A 25,455-nucleotide genomic window follows, 5' to 3' on the forward strand; every position below is an offset into this window, starting at 1 on the left:
TTGAATGGATTTTTTTTTTAATTCAACGACAAATTGAAAACAATAAAATAATTTAGGCCGCTGTAAGGTCGAAGCTAGAGAAAAAAAAATTCTGTCGCTGGATAATCGGAGCAAGAAACATATTGGTGTGATTTGAAGATTATTTTTGAAAATTTAGTTTGGCCGCTATAAGGTCCATGAAAAAAAAACAAATGTTTTGAAAATATTGCAATTTTAACGGTGGAATTTTTGAAATGAATATAAGAAAATGTAGTTAATTAGGAGTAAATTTTTGTTACCAGAGTGTTGAAAAAGTTCAGAAGGAAAAACATGCTCTGTAGCAGAATGATCAATATAGGTAATAGACATCTTCATTGTATTCGAATGAATATGGAAGAGGATAATTTTCAGTAACAGAAGGTTAAAAAAGAGAATAAGAGATGAATGGTGAATGAAAAGTTGGATTCTTTATAACGATTTCCAGACACAATTCAATGTACAGAATTTTGCCAAAAAGTGGATTACGTGTACATATAAAAATGACAAATTCAACAGATCACAAAAGTGTCACAATCTGCTGTTGCGCAGTCCAATTCAATAGTAAAAAAAAGCTCCAGCGATGGAAAATAGTTTATGAGAAAAATACAAACCCTGTCGCTGAAATATCAGAACATGAATGATATTTTCGTGGCTGACATCTAAAAAAATTTAAAAGAAAAAACAGTTGAAGAATGATCCTAGTACAATACTATTTTGAACTTATTTAAGTATTAAAATTACTGAACAGAGCTACGATGATGCCAAGCAGAGAAGCAAAAAAAAAAACGTTTACAAAAACCAAGAAAAAAACTAGACCGGAAAAGTAAGTTGTTGCTTAAATGCCAAGGCTCATAGATGAAAAATCTGAGCAAAAAAAACGCTGTTTTTAGACATTTTAAAAGGATTTGATGAAATGATCTGAATGCTTTTAGGGATGAACCATCTTAGGGGATGAAAATCCCGGAAAAAAAACTGTGAAAAAAAACTTAAGAAAAATGTTCATATATTTCTTAGCAGAAACTATAAAAGGTTTGATAAATTGTATTCAATTACGTGAGCATTTACCAAAACATGTGGTGAATTTGAACGCCCTAAAGATGCACCTCTACAAACAGTTTCTTAATGTAGTATGTATTGTTTTTATTTGTATTTCAGTGGTATTTGATTGCCACACTTCACTGAGCTTGTTTATCGTTTATTTAGGATCGTGCAAATCCGTATATAAATTGGGATTCTTTAAAGCGAATGATTATTCAATTGCCAAACATAACTAACACAATCGTTTATCACCTTAGGTATGTTAAATATACTTCAGGTTACACGTACGACTCTATTTCATTTTGTAGAGTTTTCCTAAAAAGGCATTTAAATTACATTGCCTTATGATAACACATCTTTGAAGGGATGAAAAGGAATCCTGAACCTTTCGTGATATTTATTAAGCAGAGTCTAGGAAACTTTAGTGAAATTCTCCTGATGCCTAATAACTTTCTTCACAACATCTAGGGCCTATATAAGAGTTAGGGTATTCATATAAAAGAACAATAAAAGCATGTAAAAAGAGGGTATCACAGAAATTTTTTTTTACTATTACGTGTCACTGAAAACTGCAACCTTTAAAATAAATCACCTGTAATTAACAAAACCTGTAATATTAAATTGTTTTCCTTGAAAGTTAACGAAGAGTCATTTATTATTACAGCAAATGTCTTGTAAAAAAGTTGTACATTAAAAATTAAATGTCACGTTATCATGTTTTCGACCTGTACAATTATGGTAAATGTCCTGCTCCTTTTTGTTACAGGACATTTGCGTAATTTTACAGGAAATAATTTTTGCTGTGTGTTTGAAGTATATTTAAAATTTATATGCTATATTAGTCACAGCAAAAGATTGATATATTGTAGAATTTTTCATCTAATGATAATAAAGAATTAAACATAAAAAAAAGGAACCCTTTTTCAGAAGCAATTTATAATGGATACAAAAATAACGTATATTGATACTTAATCCATTCAAATATACATGAATTCTAATCAATTAAGTCTGAAATAAAAGACGAAAATGATTGGAGCATATTATTCTGTCTAATGTAAATAAAATGAGTAAAACGTAACATTTTGCGTGTTCTGATCAAAAAGTCAACTCTCTCTCTCTTTTATAAACAGTTATACGTATACAGACAGATGATTTGAATGGTGTTTTAAAATGATTACTTGTCATTCTAAATCGCATGCATTTAATTTTTATCACATTTAAATTAAGAATCCTGAAGAGTAGGCAAGGAGGTGGATGTAGGGATTAGGATTTGTTAGAAAAAATGATGGAGAATTTAGTGTCAATAGAGGTGTTTGATTGGAATTTGAGTAAGTCAATTTGATCGTGTGTAACCAGTCAGTGCGATTTGTGAACGCGCTCCATTGAGCTGGTGAGTGAGCGTGTTGAAGTGAGTGAATCGAGTGTCGAATTGCGATAGTGTTGGTGGAATCGATTGTCGGTTGGAAACTTGCGTGAGAATGAACGTTCGGATGAAAGATCAGTTGAGAAAATATGTTTAACGAGGAAACACGCGTCTTCTAAATCGCGGCTTTTCGAAACGAAAAATACATCGTCCGGTCACTACACTATCAATCCACGTATTTTTATTAATTAATTTGTAAAATTTGTCAACATTTACACTTTTACCAAAAAAAAAAATGATTTTCCAAGTTTATAGTAAACGTGTTAAAAAAAATGTCTCTTTTTTTTCGTTGGTTTTCTGTATTTTGAATTATAAAAATTATTGAAGAGATCGAGATTTTCTAATACGCGAACGTAGAAAAATCACTTGTGAGCGGTACAAGCGCGTGGAATGTGTCTTCATTATTCTTTTAATTTTTCGACTATTCAAATTCTATTGTATTAATTTGATATTTGAATCATTCCTTCGAACGTTATTGAGATTCGGACCTTTTATACTGAATTTTGTTACAGAAAACTGGGTTTATTTTAGACTTGAATCTTTATAAGAACAATTTTTTTTTCGATTTCGGAATTTTAGCGGTATTTTTATAATTCAAATTTTGTATTTTAAATACTGAAGCCACTTTATATTGCACAGTAGTTTGAGACTTGGATTCTGAGTTGTATTTTTTTAGTTTACAAGTAGGGGAAAGTCGAGTAAGACGGACACAGCGGATAAAACGGACACATTCAATATTTCGAAAATTATGATTCTGTTACAAACCTTATGATGGGAATATGTTTGCCTGAGTGTATCAACACTTTCGAGACCCATTGTTGTTTAACAGCAAATAAGGTCGCGTAGTAGTAAACAAAAACTTTGAGAATACACCATTTGATGTAATTTTTTCTACTAAGAAAATAGTCCATAGCTCGCTACATTATCGGAAATTTCATCGTTTTTCAACGGTGGAATGTTTATTAGGCTGTTTATTGATCACCTAGAGTAAACTCAGCGAATTTTGATCAACGAGCTTAGGCAACAAATGTTTTGAAAAAATGTTACTATGTTGGGTAAAGCGGACTCTTCAAGGTCAGGTCAAACGGACACAAAAGTTTCTCCAGGTATTTCTTATTTTTCATCGGTCTGATCCTACAAATGCCTCCACAAGACCCTGGCAAGTGCAACGGTCGGCCAAAAAGCACTCTTTATCTTAAACAGGCCATTAAAACAGTTAACAGTAGATCCCCGGTAAAGGAATCGCTAATAAAATACTGAATTCTGAAAATCATCCAATTTCGCTACAGGATTTGTACCAGTTGGTTCCGTTTTGCTTTGTAAACAATCACAAATGTTCAATTCACAAAATTATGTAATTCAACAGAAATTTTTAGGCAATATTTACCTTTTCTAAGCAGTGTCCGTTTAACCCGACCATTTTTAAAAAGTGTGATTTGCAAGCATATTTTAGTTTGCTTTAAAAACAGTCTTGATAAAGGGAATTTACTGATGCCAATGGTTAATGCGTTAGCAAACTACACAAACTGCCCATCTGCACGAAAACAGCGATGAAAAAAGCAATATCTGATTTTCTGTTTCGATTCTACCTTAGGGTGTCCGTCTTACCAGACTGTCCCCTATCAATATTTCTAAAGTTAAATTTTGATTCGACTTCGAAATTTTCAACTGATTCTTTAATGTGCTGATTTATATTTGATTAGAATTGATCTCTCGAGTTTGATTTAACGATCTGCCGTTTTTCGAATAAATAACACAGATTTTTTTTGTTTGTAAACAGCTTCAGATACATATACCTGAAATAAAAAAAATATATAAAGGCCCCTACCTAGAAAAATTCCCCGAGCCTCCAGACGGCTTAATCAGGCCCTGGTTCTGAACAAAGGATATTACTCTTGAATAACCTGGCCGATTAAAAATTAACACTTTATACAAATGGACCCTCCAGCACCATGTCTGAAAATAGTACAAAATATTTTAATTTTATTTTGTATAAATTTGCGACAACAATGAGATAAAAAAGTAGATATTCGAAGTTATTGAACACGCTGTATAGACAAAGCTTAAAAATTCTTAACACGGTATTTATTTTTGTGTTTGACCCTGAATATTCTCATATGTATATTGAAATTAACTTTAAAAAAATGTCTCCAATTCTATTAAGTGATCTCCAAAAAGCTCAGAAAATCATTTGAAATTCATCTGAAAACCGAAGATTATCCTATTACAATCCTACAAGTAAGAACCACTAGAAAGTGCTGTGCAAATAGAAACATTCCACTGATCGACTATGCCCCCAAGAATGACAACCGTGACAGCACAAAGCTAACCGTGAAGTTCCTGAAGGCAGCAACAGTCAACAGCAGGTACACAAACGGGCCATTTCTTCTCCAGACCGAGCCATAATCGATCAGACGTATGCCAATCAAATCGGCTTAGCGGCAGCACGGTGACAGGGCTGCAAAAAAGCAACTCAGGGTCTCTCTGTAGGGTCTCTCTTTGTCGGATCAATCGGAACCACGTAATGGCCAAAGACGATCGTAAAAGCGTCACGATTGACTGAGCCCTTCTGAGATTTGTTCGTTTGTTTGTTTATTTTCCAAACGAACCAAATTCACTCCGGTTAGTTAAACTTTGGAGCAAACTTGATGTAACCACCGCGATGGAATCGAACCCATTTCGTTACACTCATTTCGAAGAGGTATTAAGCCTGAATGGGCGACTGCTAACAAACTTCCTACTACCTAGTTACTGCTGCTAGACGCCATGAATGGATCACCCAGTTCGGGGGGTCCTCCATTGAGCGCCCACATCGAAGCGGCTTTTCTCGTTACGATAGTTCCGTGTGCAAATTTTAATGAGAATTAAAAGCTATTCAACATTTAGCCACCACATTATTTGGCTCAATGGTCAATTATCCGCTTACGATTTTACTATTAAAACAAACCTGATGTTTTAATCGCTCTGGCTTTCCGATTCAATTTTATATTTTTCAAGGGAAGAAATAAAAAACAAGCTTCCTTACGTTCAACAACATATATTCACTTGCAACAACGCTCACTCCTCGTAACCAGAACCAAAAAACACTTCCTTCACCACCGGAAGTAGCTTTCATTGGTGGTACACTGCCTGGCCGATCCACACCACTGGGTTTCCGTCAAATGCGGACAGTCCCGCCCATTTTCAGTCGGATAGCGGAGAACCGATCGGGATCGGGTTTTCTTCCCCACATCGCACGATTTACTGCAAGGACTCCATTCGGACCAGCCGCTAACCATACAATCGCCATTCGAACTGCGGAACGATACCTTTTCGACCTCGTTTTCGGACTTCCGGTTGGCGTATGCTAGCTTCTTGAGCAGCTTGGCGCGCTGTTTGGTTTTGAGCTTCTTGACCTTCTTGTGCACGTTGTTGGATCCTCGGTATTCGTGGAGCTGAGAAAGGAAAAGGACAATGATTAAATACAATAACGGAAAACAAAAAAATGACAATCATTTCATCTCGAAAAATTGAAACATTTGTTCATTACACAATTTCATAAAACTAACTAATCATTAGAGTTTCTCAAATTGCAACTTTTTCCGAATATCAAAACACTTGTAGTTTAAAAAGTATCTTGTTTGGTCAAAACAAGGTAATAAAGTTGGTAAGTTCATATTTGTTTCCAATTAAATGTTAACCCTCTATTGCAGAACCAAGCCTCCGATGAGGTCAACCAAATCGGCATAAGGAGTGTTTTCGAAAAAAATGCAACACTTTGTTGTGTGAATAATTTTTGAATGCATGGTTAGAAATTGATGAAATTGTAATGTGTATGTGTGCTAAATTTGGTGACAATCTATAGAGTGGTTTTTGAGATAGCGTCCAATACTAAAGTTCATTGACAAAATTTTATGGAAAGAATCGAGAAATATCCTTTAAAATCCCAGTGGGAGACCCAAAAATAGTTGGAAATCAACTATTTGACCAAAGTTCACATGGTAAATCATTTAAAAGGTCCTAGAAGACCCAATAGTGAGCTAAACTTTGAATAAAAGTGAAGATTATTGATTTCATGTAGTAAGAGGAATGTGAGAGGTTTTTCAGCTCAACCCAAAAAAATAAATAGAGGAACTAATAGAAAAGTCAAATTTTTCTGACTGGTTCGCCTAGATGACTTACAGATAGGCCTGACTTCATTTCTACAAGGTAAACACCTGCCTACCGGTGAAATAAACTAAATAAGGTAGTCAAATCGTGCCCAAAATTTTTGGACTGATTATGGAGATTTTTTTTTAATTTCGTAATGGACAGCAAAACGAGTTCTTTAGAAGTTACCTGGCAGGTTTTCTACCTGTAACTTTTCGTTTACAAATTTTGCCTGTATTTCCCGGAGATAAACAAGGAGCGACCACATGCAATCGTTTTCTCTGCAAAGCTCTTCAATAGGTCTTACAAAGTTTATACTTTGTTTAAGTTGAATCTGGAATCGTGCCATTACGCAAAAACGATGGTGGAGTGATAAAATGTCAAATATGTTGTTGTTGTACCAAAGGAGGACTATCAGCTAAATCTGTAAATTACAAATTGTAATAACTTCAACCAAATTCAGAATCTTGAGTTATTGCTTTAGGTCAAGCTTTAGGAAACAGCAAACGTAATCAAAAATAGCATTGATTTATAAAAAAGTGGTTCATAGTATGCATGTGTTGCCAAAAGGTTAGAGTCAAAAACCACTTAACAGAACATCACAAAAATTTGTATATGAAAACACTGAATTACCAGGTAACTTATATGAAAATTCCATCAATTAAAATCCATGCATTCAAAAGTTATTCAACAAACAAAGCGTTGCATTTTTTTTCAAACTTGTACTTACTTTTTGCGCAAGATATTTCAAAACATGTTAATCTAACAATCCTTACTAATTAAACTGTTTGACTAGCAGTTGTCAAAAGCTACAGCTAAGAGAAGCTTAAATTTTTTTAAAGAAAATTTTGTAGCGGCCCACCACACTCCCCCACACCAAAAGGCTCAATTGAGCCCCCTGGTAATGGACGCTACTGTTCTCAGCACGTCTGGCAGCAAAACAAAGATTCAACGCGAACAAAATTTTAATCATGCTGAGAACACAAAAGTTTATTATTTACTGCGAGGAAATGTATGCTATAATTAAACAAGATTACGATAAGGATCTCAATGGAAGAAAATTTCCTTTAAAGAGATCCATTTCTTTTTTTAAATAATGTTAACTAATCAAATATTATGCTAGATTTACTTAAGTTTACTTATTAATAGTGAAAAGTACGACAAAAGAAAACTACGATGCTACAAAAACAAACAAAATTTGATTAAAAAAAATTAAATACATGAGAAAACTGGAAATGGAGATATTTTTCGAAAAACCATAAATTTGGTGGCCTCAGAAATTCTTAATCCATGTGTTTTTCGATCAAAAAAATGATAAGCAGTTATGTTATGGCAGAGATACCACTATTCTGGGTTGATTTTTTGTAGAAGAAGACCATATATATAGCTATAGCTAGGTTGAAGACATGGAACATAAACCCTTTCTAAAGGCGGGATTGGAAAAAAACGACAACAATCCCAAAAATATGCACAATATTCACTTTTCATACAAGTTGAAATATCTAATCAGTTATTTGTGGAACAGTTTTGACAAAAATTATATAAAAATATAGCTATGAATCAGTCCTGATATGTTTAAAAGAAATAGAAAAAGAATGGTTGGGGTATGTGAAAACTACAAACAAATAAGTACTGAAAGTCAAGTTCCTCAGCCCCTTTGATTATGCAATTTTTGAACTTATTGTCAAAAAAAATTCCCCATTTATAATTTTTTTTTACACGGGATTTTCATCCTCTGGGATGATTCATCCTTAAGCCCATTTCCCATTTATAAAGTTTTTTCGTAGAACAGAAGTTGTTTGTAATCTCTATGACTAAGTTTCTGTTTATTTTTCAACGAAAAATAATGTGGGCTCTAGAAGGTTAAGAAAAATTTTTTTTATCATTTTATAAAAACTCAACGAGACTCTCAAATCAATAAAGTATGCTAGACAAAAATGTATAAGAATTTGGGTTTCTCGTATACACGGATGTGCAATGCACGGTTCGAATGATCTTCACCATAGAGGGTGTCCCATTAGGTCTAAACTAGGGTTACCATATTCTGCAACGCCAAAAAGAGTACATTGAGAAATATTTTCAAAATTGTATTCAGAATAATGATGTTTTAGGTCATTTTTTGCTAGATATGTGATTTAATTGACAATTTCTTAGTATTTTTAGTTGGATTATTCAAATTTTTCGATTTGAGGACATCAAAATTGATAAAAAAAAACGACATTTTCAAGAGTTTTTAGAGGCGTATTTTTTCACTCTTCAAAAACATTACAGCTGATTCGATCGCTTTTGATTTCTACGCTATGCTTTTAAGTAAGATGTTGTTATGCATATTGCCAATGTCCAAGAGTTTATTGCATACTCAAAGGCACTAGTTTTGTACGAAAAATCCAGATTGAAATCGTGAATGTACTCGCTATTCCGTACATACGAAGCCATCCTTTGAAACATTTAACAAAAGTTGGATTTTTGCATTTATTAGAATACAATCTTCATGTATCGGTAGAAATAAGTTAATTTATATGAGAAAATATCATTTAGTTCCTTCCACCAAAAAAAAGAGTACATTTGGTAAAATTTTGCAAAAAGAAGAGTACGCTCATTTTTCGATCGAAAAAGTGTACATGTAGGTACTCTTGAAAGAGTACGTATGGCTAAACACGATTTTGATAGAACCCTGCTCAATCTGGATGACGATTAAACGCGAAAAAGCGCAAAAATGTCGTGCACAAATGATGTACTATCCCAAACATTTCGTGGAGTCAGTTATTGAAAATGGAAGAAGTAAGCATTCGAGCGGACTAAGTTTCAATTCGGAAGTTTGGAGAGGATAGCAGCTTTGTGGACAAAATAAAAATCCATGCGTAAACCGGGTCCGGTGGACAAAACTTTGGACCGGAGGTCATGAGTGCTTACGCGCCAGTAAGAAAACAGCATTAGTTCGGGATGTGGCCAAAAACTTGGATCCTCTCTCAGCACTATCCCATTGACAGGGTAAGATTGAGTCTGAAGACATATGAGAAGCAGAAGAAATTGAAGTCGAGTCAAAAACAAGTTAATTCCGTCAAACCAACAGCCCATAATTTATATGATCAACTGTGAGAAAAATCAGTGTGCGTTTTCGACGACGAAACGAAACCAACTGCAAGTTTGATAACAAAACGCTATCGGGTGACCAGTACTACACTGTGCGTGATGGCCAAAGTATTGACGAGACGGAGACATCAATTTTACAGAAAAATTCTGTGAAAAGGCAATGGCTTGAAAGCCATATGTGAGTCTGACCTGTTTTCCAAGGCGTTCGTGACCACTGACCTAACACATAAAATGCAGCTGTTTACGTCCGAGAATGCCTGAACCGTCGCCTGCTCCCCAAGATCCGCAAGTATGATCACCAGGTACTCTTTAGGCTAACTTTGGCATCAGTTAACTACTCAAAAGACACGATGCCTTGGTACAAATCCAATAATGTCCAGATCGTACCGAAAGAGATTAGTTCGCCAAATTGTCCACAAGCGAGGCTGATTTAATTTTTTTAGACCCTTACAACAGAGAACAGACGTACAAGCAGGCCCACGAAACTAGTTTAAAAATTACAAAGCTCTTTTTGAAGTAATTTTGATTTTTTGGCTGGGACACCAGATGTCTCCAAACACATCAAAGAAAACTGTGAAAACAAAACTGAGAAAAAATAACAAAATTCAAGTCAGTTTCAAACAGGTCGTATGAGCTACTTGGCATGTTTCAAGAAAATCGCTGATTGAGTTTCGTAACACATTCTCCATTTTGTATGAAAAATGTGTCCTAGAATTTATCCGCTTTTTTCTTAAAACTCGCATTTTTAACAATCTGATGCAAATGTGATAAATACGTGAATGGAACCCGCTTAGAGAAGCCTAGAATCAGTAGGTACTACTAGGTAAGAATGACCGTCAAGAATGTTCTTATTTGATTGGACATAGCCGATGCTACCTCTGACATCGATAACCGTTCAAAAAGTGTGATAAAAGGAAAAATTTTCTAAGTTAAGTAAAAGTAACTCTAATTGCATTTATCAAGCAATAAATCAAAGCCGTTCGTTTTACTGAAATATTGGTCAATTTATTCATGAGTTCAAGTACGATTACGCCGTTTCAAAAACTGAGCACTTTAAAAGTTGATTTGTAACTTTTGAACGGCGCAACAAATTGCAATGTTTCCAGTCAATTTTTAACGTATTTTTCTGATGATAGCTTTTAAATTTTTACACACTAATCGGCATTTTCAAGTTCATTATATACTCAAACGATGGACATATTGATATAAATATTTTTATTTTTTTCATGTGAAAAACAATATAAGGTACACCGGGGTAAGTGTGGATGGTTTTTCGTATATTTCAACTTTAAAAAATCATTACAAAATCAGCAGTGGGTCAATTTTCATAAAATTACATTCAATGCATGCAGAACATGTTGTTTACAAATGCTGAAGAGATGAGCTCGATAGAAGCAAAGCGAGAAAAGTTATCACGTGAATTGTAATGGACTGCTGGTGTCTTCACTTACCCCGCTTTATGGGGTAAGTGTGGACGGTAGATTTTCCTTTTGATTTCTCAGGAAATTTTCAAAAAAAATTGTGTTTTCTTGGTTGAATACGTTATTTTATTGCTAGAACCGTCAAAAATTTTGAAAAAAGTTCATGATACTATTAGTAAGGCATCTTTCAATAATAATTGTGTGAAATTCATGTTGCAACACACAAGGTCCGATTTTATCAAAAACACAGAACAAACAAGTTCTTTACTCAACTTTTCATGATCCGAATGATAAATATATCTAAATAATACAATTCATCAAGGATGAAGGACAGAAAATTGAAAAATTGTGTAAACATCATGTCTTTTTAAAGCCGCCCACACTTACTTCATTCAGGGGTTGGAGACAATTTTTTTGTTTTTTGTAAATAAACACTTTTTTCTTCATTTTTAACCGCCGTTTCTTTTCCAATGTGGTTGTTTGGAATGTAGAGTTGTTTCAATGTAGAGTTTTTCATCGAGAGCCAGCTAGTTTACGAGAAATTTGCAATTGAAAAACATGCACATAAACTCGACATCGTTGTTGAAAATAGAAAATTCCATAAAAGTCGCTCTAAACATCCGTTATTGTCTGAATCGTATCTTTTTCACAGCTATTAGATAGATTACAAGTAAATTGAACATTCTGCATCAAAAAATTTCGAAAATAGTGCACGGTATTGTTTTAATAGCCATCGTCCACAACTACCCCGGTGTACCTTAAAATGATAAAAAAAGAACTTTAAATCACATATTGTTAAATTTTTCAAACAAAGTTCAATAACTTGAATTATTTTTTTTTATTTTGATAAGATAACAGCATAGTTGTTGAGTTCTATTTTGCACATTTTTCTGGAACATTTGATATTTGTAAGACATTCCTGTTTCGAGATAAAGCGAAGGAATCAAGTGTCCCCAGGGATCAAGTATCCTCATTCTCCCCTAATGTTAAAAAATAGCCCCCTGATTTATGCAGCACCATTGTCCATTTTTCGATTTTAATTGTTGTTCAACATTAACACATTAAGGACCGCGATGTTGGTTTTTTTGGACCGCGAAGAAATCTAAACAAAGAGACACCGAACTCAGGATTATCTATATATCTTAGAATTAACTGAACAAAAATTTTCAAATTTAGAATCTTTGAGCCACCGAAAGTGTTGTGTTCAATTTTGTAGAGTTTCTGATTAATTTTATATCATTTGAGTTTGTTCCGAACTGCCTAAGCAATTGATAAACTAGCCTTTGTAAATATTATGAAGGTGATTTTTGTTATCCTTTATGATCAAGAAAATTCGTTAAAACTGTCAAAATAGAGACTGATCACTGTTATCCCAAAGCATAAGATTCTAATCAAAGACGAAATCGATTTTCAAATCAAATCAAATGAAATCTAAAAAATTTCTGCAACCATGTTTTACGTTCATAACAGTTCGGTACTGGTTTTAAAAATATTAAACATGCCACATTCCTCTTAACTGAAAAAATAATCGGAAAATATTGAAAAAAAGTGATCAATGTTACCCCGTTTTACGGTACCTTAGAAAATTAGTGAAATACTCTGTATTTCATACTTCAAGAAACTGAGGATGTCAAAATGTGTCAAATAACTTACACTTTTTAGTCTATTTTTCAAAATTTTTCAACTAAGACTGAAGCAACATTAGCAGTTGATTGAGAGAAAAGAACGGTTTGTACATCACTTTTTTACATTTGTAGTTATTATGTTTAAAAATATATATATATAGATATATTTCCATATGTGCAACATTAAGCTTAGTCCACACTAGGCAACATAAACTGCTAATTTTGTTATGAGGCCAACTTTGTTGTCTGCTATTGAAGACAATCTCAGTGTATTCCGAATAAAATGGAAAAGGCTGAGACCGTCTCAAGACGAGCTGTCACCTAGTGTGGACTAGCCTTTAGCTTCTAACTTCAGCTTGTAAACTTGGACACTAAGTGAAGTTTTTTTTTTGAGCATTTGGTAGCTGATCGCATGTTTTTTCGATTCCTCATTTCCGAAGCATGTTTTTTCGATTTTTGCCTAGACTTACAATAACTGTAAAATGAATTATTAAGCTACATTGCGAGGTTTTTAAAATTATAAAATTAAGTATAAATCGGTAACCCTATCAGGAAAGCTTTTTCAATCATCAACCTAAGTTATATAAACATTTGAAATTAAAAAAATTCTTTGATTGTTGATAGTCGCTAATCGTAAAATGTTTCATGCAGTCATCTTTACAAATCTCTAGTGCTAGTGATATTAATGAATAAATATTAAAATATAAACCGTTTCCGACTCACCTTTGTGAAGGTAACGTGAGCGATGCTGGGCAAATGTTTGATCTCCGGGTAGAAGAAACTGCTGGCCAAATGCATCGGGTAGCGTGCCGTAATTTGTTCGATCACATTCGGTGGATTTGTTGGCCATTTGGGTGAGGTGAACGTAAGTCCGTTGCTTGTACCGGCATCCAATGGACCGAGTGGAATCGTTATGTTATCCACCCATCTTCCTGCCAGACAGAGCTGTCAACGAACAAATCAGTAGAAAAAAATAAACCGTGTAGAGAATGAGCTAAACAAACTTACATTGTAGGAATCCACTCCCACGAACCAATCCGGGGACGGTACGATCTTGGTCATGAACGAAACTTTGGTATGCTGGCCATCAACGAAAAATGTTCCCTCGGTGGCGCCCTGACCTTTGGGAATCTTTGGCAGATGGAACTCATCGTGGATCATCCCGTTGCTCTGTTGCTCCGCCAGATGCTCCTCCAGCGCGTGGGCATGGCCAGTTTCTGCGAAATTTTGCACCGCCTGACTTGCGTAGTCCTTCAACCGAAACAAGCGGAATGATGCATTGTGGGACTGACCTGTAGAAAGTGTGAGGAAAAATAACACATCAGGTTGAATATTCGGGGTGTTACTCGGAGAAAGAAACATTCTTCTACACTAGACAGCTTAAAAAATGAATTACCAAAAATTAAAAAAAAAGAAACCTACATTATTTAGAACGTTACTTTATAATTTAAAATAAAAAAATTTGTTTGAAAACAAGACCTTATAATGGTCAAATGAAACATCTCATCAATTTTAATATATCCGTTTTGCTAGCCATTTGGTGGGCTTTCACGACGGGCTTCAGTGTTCTTCATACGCGATTGATGTTTTCTTCAAATAGACGGAAAACAACCAATCCTTCGTACTCATCTCGTAAGTAAAAGAGGTAGCCATTCATTAAAACCTTTTACGGACGTCTATCGACTGTACGTGCGCTAAAGTCATTAAATCGAAGCGCTAGTTTAACGATTGGATTAACACTGTGCGTGTTTCATTGCGAAACTTACCTGTTCAGCTGTCTTCTTGTAGAAGTATGTTGGATTTTTGTGAGGTAGCTTATTAAATTGGTTTGAGGTTACAACAACAAAACTTTTAAGTAAACTTTTAATTTTAAGATATCAAATCAATTAAGGTTATTGTTTATTGAAGGGAATTTAAATTGTGTCGTGCATACACAGGATAAAATTAGATAAAAGGTTTAATTTAAAACCTACAAATTTTTGGAACAAGCTCATTGACGAAAAAATTAATTTCAAATATTTGCTTAGCTTACATAACATCGAGGTAAAGTTCGTCGTTTTTGCTTTTTTCAAGCTTTACATAGGGGATAAGCAGGCTATATGCGCCTATAAAGCGAAGTACTGATTTAATCAAATGTTACATCGAATATGTATACAAAAACTTTATAAACATAGCAGGCATCCTTTTTCTATACATTCAAGTTATTTTTATGTTGAAATTTCGAGAAAACAATTTTATTTAAACTGTTGTCTAAAATGCCGAACCTCATACCGTGCGGGCTAACGCACCTTTTTTTTGTTTTGGGCAAAATTTCAGTTTTTCTGCAATATTTTCTTATAATTTCATTGAAGATGCTAGAAGCTGATACATTTCATACCTACGACAAAGCTGAAGTTTTATAAAAATCTATGTCTTTTATTATTTTATCATAACTTTTTTATGGAATAAAACAAAAGTACGGGTTGACATACTATGGAGGCAGTTCACCCATAAAAAAAACTCAATGAAAACAGTTTTGAGATCTTCAATTATTTCTTGAGATGTTAATTTGAGCTCAGATTCGAAGTTTGAATGATTAAAATCATAATTTTTCTCTGTTCTTTTAGGGTAGAGGCATTTAACACTCTTCTGTTCCACTTTCTAGTCATTATTAAGGTTTCATAAAAGCATAAATATGTTTTACTTTTTAAGTTCGTTTGAATTTAGAAACAAAAACCACCCAAGTTTTTGTTTTGAGCTTCTTTAAGTATAATTTTTAAAAGTCAAAATATTACATCAAAAGGTATAAGAACCTTGTTGTATGAAGTTTTATTTTTTGTTTGAGTTGGTAAATTCATAAAAATCTATCTTGCCATATGTTCAAAGCGTATGGCCCTCAAGTTGCATTGATCAAATATGTTGTCTTGTCAGCCGTTTCGTCGACATTAAACCCGCTAGGCGCATTCAGGAACACTTTCTCCTAATGATGTTTCACACCACAATGCCCATCACGCGTCATTTTAGCAGAGTAAGTCAGGTTCTTTTTTGTTTCTCCAAAGAATTTTCAGCCAACTATTCAAACGATCCAAAATTTCTGGAATCATCTAAAAGGTATTTACGTTTTTTAACAAATGCTGAGTACCGTTAACCGGGGTAACATTGATCACCGGGATAACTTTGATAAACATGAAATAGGAACATTTTCCAAGAGTAAGCGGCCTAGGACAAAAAGCTAGAAACCCTATCAATTGATGTAGTTTGAAGGAACAAATTTCATTTGTTTTTGTAGTTAAATTTTTATTTGTAATGTTAAAAAATAAAGCTCCTCAATTTATGCAGCATCATTGGCCACCTTTCGATTATAATTGTTGTTCGGCCTCAACACATTAAGGACCGCGATGTTGTTTTTTTTGGCCCGCGAAGAAATCTAAACAAGCAACACCAAAATTCAGCATAATATATCTAAGAATTCACTGGTCCTAAAGTTACAAATTTAGTATCTGTGAGCCACCGAAAGTGTTGTGTTCAATTTTGTAGAGTTTCATCATGAAACTTTCATGATTAATTTTATATCATTTGAGTTGTCTCTGAGAGTAGCTCTTTCGCGAAAACGGAAGGACGAGAGTTCTCATACTTGGTCCGCATTTCGTTTACAAATAGCATTTTCGATTATAAGTAGCAGAGCTTAAAACCATTGACAGCCTTGTGTGAATGTGAAATTTCTCTCCATTTAGAGCATGGGTGGCCAACATTTCCAACAGGCATGCCAATTTTCAGAGATGAAACAGGCTGGTGGGTCACACCATCATTTTTTTTTAATATTCAAAGCATATTAATGAACAACTTATTTTCAATGATGATACAACAAAATAATTTCAACAAAATTTTGTTTTCATTTGTTTTTTTTTTTCAAAAATATATAGGTATGTATAAGAGACAGATGAATAAGATTCGGTTCAGGTTTCTACTGTTTCTACTTGGATTGATTAAAAAAAAATGAAACATTATTGAGAGCTCGTCTCTTAGACCAAATAATTATTTACATTACTAAATTAGAAACATTTCACAACTAAAATAGCATCTGTTTATATCCAGACCCAGTTGGATATAGAAATATGTGTCATGGAGCAATAGTTATTTCAAATATATTAGTTTTTAATTTAAGGTTGAAACTTCTTTTAGTTCAATTTGATGCAGAAATGCCTAATAACTGGATTTCTAAAATACATTAAGCTTTTGTCATGGTCTTACGATTTTCCAAAATCTAAAAATTCTGATTTTTTTTATTTTTGTATTTTGTTGAGTTGTTTTATTTTTCATTTAAAAAAAAAGGCAAAGGAAATGATGTGACTTTTTTTGTTTCGCTTATAGTCGTTTTACCATTTTTAGGGCATTCGCGACATTATTGAAGGATGCCGGTTTTCAATAAAAGCAAGACTTGATAATTTTGAAACTGGACTTTATTAGTTGACGTCTGGAAAATATCTGAATAACTCTTTCATACATAATCGTGGCCTCCTGTTTTGCTCTAAAACCTGTAGTCAACTTACATGACTCCTACAGCTCGGCCATTCTGACTAATCACATCGCCCTCGATGTTTCACCTGACAGATACAATAAAAAATCTAAACATGACAAAAAGAAATCACAGTAAAATTTGGATTCTGAAGCAAACTGACCAAAATTTGAACAAGAGCTACTTATGAGAAACTGAACTGAATCTTGAATCCACTTGAAAATAAGAAAACTTCCGGTTCCAATCGACTCACGCACATATGAAGATCAAACTCCCGGGATCTCGGCTCCATCACTACCTGCCATCTTGGCAGCGTCAGTGCATGGAAAACTGGCACATCATCAGCATTACCGTAGCATCCGGGCAGTATCGCATCTTCATAGGCCTTTCGTACACCGTCTGGATATTCGAACCTCCACAATCTTCGGCTCCAGTGTTGTCCGCAACCCTGGCAGCGTCAATGCCTGGAAAACTGCTCTATCAGTTTGCACCGTCGCATCAGGAGTGTTCGTATCGCATTCATTTCCATTCCGAAAACAGCAGTTTCTCAAAGTTGGAGGATTTTCGAAAAAATCTTCGTTTCGCTGGATTTTCAAGGCGCTTCGGCTTCTAATATCCCACTTCTGAAGTTTGAAGGATGCCGGTTTTCAATAAAAGCAAGACTTGATAATTTTGAAACTGGACTTTATTAGTTGACGTCTGGAAAATATCTGAATAACTCTTTCATACATAATCGTGGCCTCCTGTTTTGCTCTAAAACCTGTAGTCAACTTACATGACTCCTACAGCTGTTGTAGGATGCCGCTTAAATGAAAGACGCTTCAGTTTGGTTTTGCTTCTTTATTATTGAACGTCTCGGGTTAATATCACATAATTAGAATAGTTGAAAACCGTAGCCTCCTGATTTATCTTAACTAGCTGGGCTCCTACATTATCAACGTTGAAGTTGGCAAAAATGACGTGATAATATGTATCAACAGCAAGCGTTCTGAAAAAAATTTCAACTCACTTCTAACTGCTTCACGAATGTCCATTTCAAATATCGCAGTTTTATCAGCAGCAAGAATGAATGATCCGTTTTTTTTGCAAAGCAAGTTGTTCAGAAACTTATTTCAAAATTATTAATTCAAAAGTTAACCATACCTGCATCATTGATAGTTTCAAAACTGAACTAACTTCAATAATTTAAAATGCAGTTTCAAATGAAAAGCGTACTATAAAATCGAATTTTCGAACAGTGATCGTGGCTGTAGAAACATCCGAGGAATTCTTTTTTAAAATTTGACACTATCCAAACAGATTTTTGAAAATTGAAGAGGTGTTTGATATAAATAAGATATTTCGTAAAAAACTGTATTAGAAATCCACATAACTTTGATATTATAATAAGGCACATCAAAACGCATGGTGAAAATCTATGTGAAAATTCATAATCAAGCTGCAAAAACTGTTAAATAATACCGTCCACAAAAATGAGCAAATTTTAAAATTGGGTGAAGATCAGGGACATACTGTGAAAATTGTCATTTCATTTTTCCGTAATATTTATGGTACACAGCAAAAAAGTGTTGCGATATTACATCAAAAACGTGCAAATAACTTGAGTCGCAATTGGTACCTAATATTACATGTTTTTGATTAGGACTTTGAAGTAGGACTTCCATGCTGTAGTTGCTCGAATATGGGGCCATAAGTTGAATCATCGAAATTTTCGGATTCAGACTTCATGTTGGAACGATCACTGGACACTTATCTTCCCAAGTTTTGTTTCCAAATCGACTGGTTTGAGTCACTTCGTTTTTCGCAAGCCGGAACACATCATTTTATCAAGCTTTAAATGAAAAAATCACAGGAAAGATGAATAAAATAAATTTCTCCCCTTATCATCCTGGTGTTTCAAATCATAAAATTTTCTACCGCTGATTCAAATGGGCCAAATTCCCTAAAAATAAGAAATAGTGCAATGAAACTTAAAGCAATAGTTTTGCTTAGAAATTTACTTGATTTTGGTAGTACTTACAAGCCAAACAAATACTGCTGAGCTCCGTAATCCGTTTCAAACTTTTGGAAATGAATTAAATTTGAGAAGTCAATTGAGGAAAACATTGACTACTTGATGAGATATCACATGAAAATTTGTGATATTACATCACACGACGTGTTCGCATTGTGTTCATCGTTTTGATGTAATATTGCAACAGAAATCCCTAATACTACAACATTTTCAGAAATTACATCGTCCATCGTTACATTCTTTTTTGCTGTGTACGGTAAAAATGACAAATGAAGTAGATTCTTCGCTCTAAAACTCACAAAATACTAAACTTTAATATAAATAAATGTGTTTTGTTTATGTCAAGCGCATATCGCTATAACTTCGTACTAAAGTTTACAGAAGTTTTTGTTCCGAAAATATCATATTATTCTTTCCATGGATCCTTCAAAAATTAGTCAAAATTCAAACAAGCACCATGCACTCATCGCTTTAAAAAAAAATGGCATGAGGTAATTAAATAAGGGAAATTCATCGCAATACATATCTGTTATTCGAAAGTACTATTCATGTGTCAAGTATTGGAAAATTAGAAACTATACATGTTTTTCTTCTACTTTTGTTTCGATACAGATTTTAATAACCTTCATCTGAAAATGGTACATAAACATTCAAAAACCTCAACTATTTAATAGAACTAGGATTGGAACATGGTCATTCTAAAAAAAGCTTCGCGGGCCACAAAAAGACAGCCATGTTTTGGCCACCCATAATTTAGAGTATTCCATTTGCGTTTCCTTCATTGCCTTCTGTCACTCAAAAAACTCTCTTTGACTGACAGCGTTTACAATTTTTTTTCGTTCATTTTCCCATTCCGTTTGGCCAACGGCCACAGTTACTTCGTGCACATGACAGTGGGCTTCGCTGTAAACTCAAAAAATAAAATGAGAATTTCTCAGTTTTTTTTTATCCTCTCAAGCCCAATTTTTCTTATGTTGAAAAATTTACAGAAGCTTAGTTTTACGATTACAAACAAGTTTTATTTACGAAAAACTTTATAGATTAGAAATTTTTTGTCAATTTTCAAAAATTGCATAACCACAGGGGCTAAGGAACTTCACTAAGAGTTCTTTTTCGGTTGTAGTTTTTTTAAACTTTATTCAATTTTTGAAAAATTTTGAAATATATAAACCCTGACCCATAGCTATATTTTTGTGTATTTTTTTTAACAAAAACTATACAAAAATATAGCTGTTCCACAATTAACTGAGATATTTAAACTTATATCAAAAGGACATATTGTGCATATTCACACTTTCCCAACCATCAGAATAGAGACTGATAAATGTTACTTCAAGGCATAAAATTCTAAACAGAGACAAATTCGATTTTTAAATCAAAGTAGTAAGCAGTCTAATAAATTTCTGCAACCGTGTTTTACGTTCATAGAAGTTCAGAACTGATTTTAAAATTCATATGCCACATTCCCCTTAACCGAAAAAAAATAATCGAGAAATATTGAAAAAAAAAGTGATAAATCTTAGTTCTCGAGTTATGCAAAAACTATTTCCCTCCCCATCTCCCTTTTGGATGGAAGGGTAAGTAGTTAATGTTCATAGAAATATTTCTTGTATTCAAATACCCTTTGATGCCAAATTCGACTTCATTTGCTCGATTGATTCTCGAGTTATGCAATAAATTTGTATGGAAGCCCCCTTTCTCCCTTTAAATTTCCACGCTGAAAAAAGGAGGGGCTTTAATTTATCACAGAAACATTTCTATTATTCAAATACCTACACATGCCAAATTTAGTTCCATTTGCTCGATCAGCTCTTCAGTTATGCTGAAGATTGCAGGGGAGTCCTCCATCTTCTCTCTTTTAATCCACTCAAATAACCTTCCATGCCGCATTTGATTCCATTTGCTTGATTGGTTCTTTAGTTATGCGAAAAATTGTAAAAAGCCCTCTCCCCCATTCCTATCTCCACACTAGAAAAAAGCAGGGGTTTCAAACAATCATCAACACATTTCTCCTACCGGAATACACTTCCATGCAATTTTTTTTTTCCATTCGCATGATCAGTTCTCGAGTTATGAAGACATGTTTTTTTGTTTGACAGACCTCCACCACCTTTCAGTGAGAGGGAGGGTTCTAGTATACATCTTGAGGACACACAGTGAGCAAAATAAGAATCGCACCATTATGTGTTTTGCTTGTTAAAATATGAATGATTGAAAATTTTCTTCCACAGTTTGTTCTGAATTGCTCAACGGATAAATCAAGCATAAGTATGCTTTTTTTGGACGTAGCAATTGGCGTTGAGGACTAAAACTGTGAAAAAAGGGATGAGAAATAAGAATAATACCACTTGAGCTTTTCAACAAAAACAAGATTATTTTTAAAAAATTACTGTGTAATAGTGAATAATAATGCTTCTACGAATTATTTGAATAGATAACTGCATTTTAAGGAGTTTTCCAGAATTCCAAAGGTTTTCAAAGGTTTTAAATGGGGGTTTTAAGAGATGCTCCTCTAGTGTTAAGGAATTCGATAGTTGAGCTGTAATTCTTTACCAAACTACTTATTTTCTTCATCAAAATGACGTGAAATGATGAAACAAACTTTCGGGATTAATTTCGAATCAGAAAAAAAGGTTGGAAATCAAAAACTTTGATTTTGTTCAGTAAACCACACTTTTTTCCTGTTTCAAGTCGTAGATGGCAGCACTATCTTGCAGTTAAAACCAAATTTAGTCTCAATATTCATTTTTTCAGGTTTATTTAGGCCCATATTCATCATTTTGAGGTATTTTCCCATCACAGTTTTGTGGAAGTTTACGCTGCAGAATGCTTTTCCGGATTTGCAAAAGAATCACCAGCACAAAAATGTACAACCGCCGAAATTCCTGCTCATCTCAACTTCCGATTAAATTGCAAATCATATCAACAATACTGCTAGCCGTCTGGTCCATCAAGCTCCATCGCAAAGTATAACTTTATTCTGATAATCGGTTCAAAAATTTTTCTTTTAGTAACCTTGATGCAATTCTAATTTTTTTGGATTTAATTATCTTAGAATTTCCAAAGCCTTCACACGGTACATGTATTTATTTCTTGACCAAAATCATCCAGCACTCCCTAATTAATCCCGGATATTCGAAAATGAGCATAAATTTGGATAAATGGCAAGATAGTGCTGCCATCTATGACTTAAAACTAGAGAAATAGTGTTCGACTATTAAAAAACATCAGTATTTTTGAATTCCAACCTGCTTTTTGGACTCGAACTCAGCCTTAAATATATGTTTCATCATTTTGCATCATACTTATGAATGTTAATGAAGAAATCAAGTAGTTTGATAAAGTTTTATAGCTCAAATATCAAATTCCTTAACGCTAGAGGAGCATCTCTTAAAATCCCCTTTTAATACCTTTGAAAATCTTTGGAATTCTGGAAAACTCCTTAAAATGCAGTTGTCTAAACAAATAATTCTTGTTTTAGTTGAAAAACTCAAGTGGTGCTCTTCTTATTTCGCACCCCTTTTTTCACATTTTTGGTCCTCAACGCCAATTGCTACGTCCAAAAAAAGTAAACTTATGCTTGATTTATCCGTTAAGCAATTCAGAACAAACTGTGTACGAAAATTTTCGTAATTTTCAATCGTTCATATTTTAACAAGCAAAACACATAGTGGTGCTATTCTTATGTAGCTCACTGTATGTTAGCGATTAACTATTACCCAATCTGCCATAATCTTGAAGTTAGCTTATTTCATTTCGATGTAGGTACCTACGTAGTCCAGTCTAGATAATTTTAGTCTGCACATTTCACTTCTTTTAACAACGATTTTTTTGCTAACCACTAGTCTATTCCCTCTAACTTATCAGAACCATGTACCTATTTACAATGAAGGGTGATGCATAATCAGAAAACAGTAAAATATGCGAAATTGAATTTTTGTGGGCCTTATATTTTCGTCTGAGGTTATGTGGGGCCGTATTATTATTATTATTTTTTTTTTTGTAAGTTTTAGATTTTTATTTGGCTTTTCAATAACTGGATTTATCTCTACTTCATGTTGCTCATAAGGCATTGCATTAAGCTCTTGCTTCCTACTTACCATACGTTATACTCCATTGGGGTGGCGGCCGGAACTCGGGATAGTGCTTGGGGAACAGCTTCCTGTTCCAGTTGGTTACGAGCCGGATCCGGTAGAATACCAGTGCTTCCGCATCACAACTTTCACCGCGAATTATGGCCGCATCGACTAGGTACGCACCAATCATCATCAGGATCACCAGAAACGATTCCATTACGCGTTGCATCGTGAAAAGGGGAGTGTCGTAACTAGATTCCAGTTTTCCACCAAACAATTTCTTCGATTCAATCTAGTTGATGAACTCGCAAACTAACTAGTGCCCGTTAGGAGAGAGTGAAAATTAAATCACAGTGCGTAAGTATACTTCACGTAATGGAAAATGCTTAAAAACCGTTCCTACTTAATGCACCACAAACTGTTAGCTGGTTGAACGTGATGGATTTCTTCGTAGCTAAGATTTATGTGAGGGCTCGAAGAGGGTGTGTCTACGAGGGACAGTGATGATCAACAGACATTTTTCACTAGTTTATTAGAAAATTTCGGCACCTGAATTCAGAATTTTTCAGAGCTTTACTCCTGGCAAAAACTAAATTCAACCGATTTTGAAGTTGTTTTATCACTGCTTTTTTCAAATCCTTCAAAGCTGTTGATCATCACTGTCAGTCATCCAATCTGATGAAGATATGACAGACATTCGCGTTACATTCCATCCTGACAGAACAACCTGCCAATCAATTCAACCAGTTCGCTAGACGAGTAGACAAATCAATCACCAGCAACACTTAAAGATTCCCATTTGGAAATGCGTCCTCCTCTAAAAACCCACAACTAGCAATCGATTAAAATTCTGATCACATTCAAGATTAAAAATCACTGAACTCACATTAACAGCTTCAGGAAAAAAAAAATCACTAAACGATTACGAGTCTTACGTTTCTGGGACGATAACGACGATTTCTGGATAGCGCGTACTTATCGACAGTTAGCGTGAAAGTGAAACTTGGTGAAACTCGTCCAAAATGTTCTAAGAAACTAGCAAGAAGCACCGAAAAGTTCTACCGAGCCGGTCAGCATCTTGCCAAAGACTGAATCATCCGCCGATCGAGAAGATTTTTAATGGTGCGAAAAATCAAAAGAAATCTTACGCCTCTGTCACTGAAGTTGATTCTCACACACAATGTGCTATTTCATTCGGTCCAATCGGATTGAATCGGCCGGCTTACACTTATTTCTGGACTGGACCAAAAGAAGCGCGAAAAAAATCGTCCGTATGACAGCTTCTCGGAAATGCTGTCCGGCCAAGTTCAAGCCCCTGGCCCCGATGGATCACGGCTTATACTAGTTGGGCAGTAGTAGCTTATACCTACTACTAAAGTTGCTGTCAGTATGGCTTGACTGGTGAGAAATATGTGCGAATATGAATGGAAATATGACCGCACGATTTATCGGTTCTTCAGACCAAATGGATCGTGCGTATTATTAGATCAAGTCCGACCATCTGTTGATGCGCTTATGTCTTTCGGAGTACTGATCTCTTGGCGCTTTGTTATACAGGTCGGAATACCTATTAAGACGATGCGTTTTTATGGACTTTCGTTGAAAATTTCTCCATGCATATTGTTCTGAGAACTTTTCAGCAGCAAAGTTTGTTTGGCTCAAACAAAAGTCACAAACATTGCGCCTCACAATTTAAACATCCAACCGAACTATAAAAAAAACTAATAAGCTTATAAGAACAAAATTCTAGAAAAATATAAAACTTGTTATATATAAAGATAAAAATTTTGATTCTGATCGGTAAAAAGACTGAGATGCAGCTTTAGCAAATAGATCGTGGATGTTGTGTACTATGCTTTTGGTTTTCTTCTATGACGACCGTCATAGATTCGTGTTACAACTTCTCAGTATTTCTGTTGAAAATCCAAGTGATTTTCACTGAAAATTTACCAACTTTCGATAAAATGAAATATTTTTTATATAATAAAATCCCTCTCTACTTGATCGTAAATCGCAACGATCCACCAACCGTAAGCCTTATAAACTGCCTTGGTGGAACTCTGAACTGCGAATAAACCGGTCCGGAAAGCTCGCAAACGCTACTTTCGTAGCAAAACGGATAAT

At 34.4% G+C, this 25,455-nt stretch overlaps 1 protein-coding gene across 4 annotated transcripts; it reads right to left on the minus strand.

Moving 5' to 3' along the window:
* Positions 1-5,513: 5,513 nt before the first annotated feature.
* On the minus strand, positions 5,514-24,407 carry LOC129746546 (spondin-2). 4 transcript variants are annotated; one of them, XM_055740238.1, is made up of 5 exons: positions 24,267-24,407; positions 23,356-23,643; positions 13,755-14,038; positions 13,470-13,691; positions 5,514-5,913 (listed from the first exon to the last, which is right to left on the minus strand). In XM_055740238.1, exons 2-5 carry the CDS (start codon positions 23,558-23,560, stop codon positions 5,572-5,574), a joined length of 1,053 nt encoding a protein of 350 aa, XP_055596213.1. In that variant the 5' UTR covers positions 23,561-23,643; positions 24,267-24,407; the 3' UTR covers positions 5,514-5,571. The 4 variants fall into 4 exon arrangements, with proteins under 4 accessions (XP_055596213.1, XP_055596211.1, XP_055596212.1 ...); XM_055740236.1 differs by having other exon boundaries at positions 23,356-23,647; XM_055740237.1 differs by having other exon boundaries at positions 24,218-24,407.
* Positions 24,408-25,455: the final 1,048 nt, after the last annotated feature.

This window comes from Uranotaenia lowii, chromosome 2, assembly GCF_029784155.1.
Source record: "Uranotaenia lowii strain MFRU-FL chromosome 2, ASM2978415v1, whole genome shotgun sequence".
Taxonomy (NCBI): domain Eukaryota; kingdom Metazoa; phylum Arthropoda; class Insecta; order Diptera; family Culicidae; genus Uranotaenia; species Uranotaenia lowii.

Excerpts from the sequence above, each read along its gene's own strand:
- LOC129746546 (XM_055740238.1), bottom strand. The coding sequence starts at position 23,560 with ATGCAACGCGTAATGGAATCGTTTCTGGTGATCCTGATGATGATTGGT. Across the intron at positions 13,692-13,754 it reads TGGGAGTGGATTCCTACAAT|CTCTGTCTGGCAGGAAGATG; the intron begins GTAAGTTTGTTT and ends GTTCGTTGACAG. Across the intron at positions 5,914-13,469 it reads CTCACGTTACCTTCACAAAG|CTCCACGAATACCGAGGATC; the intron begins GTGAGTCGGAAA and ends TTCCTTTCTCAG.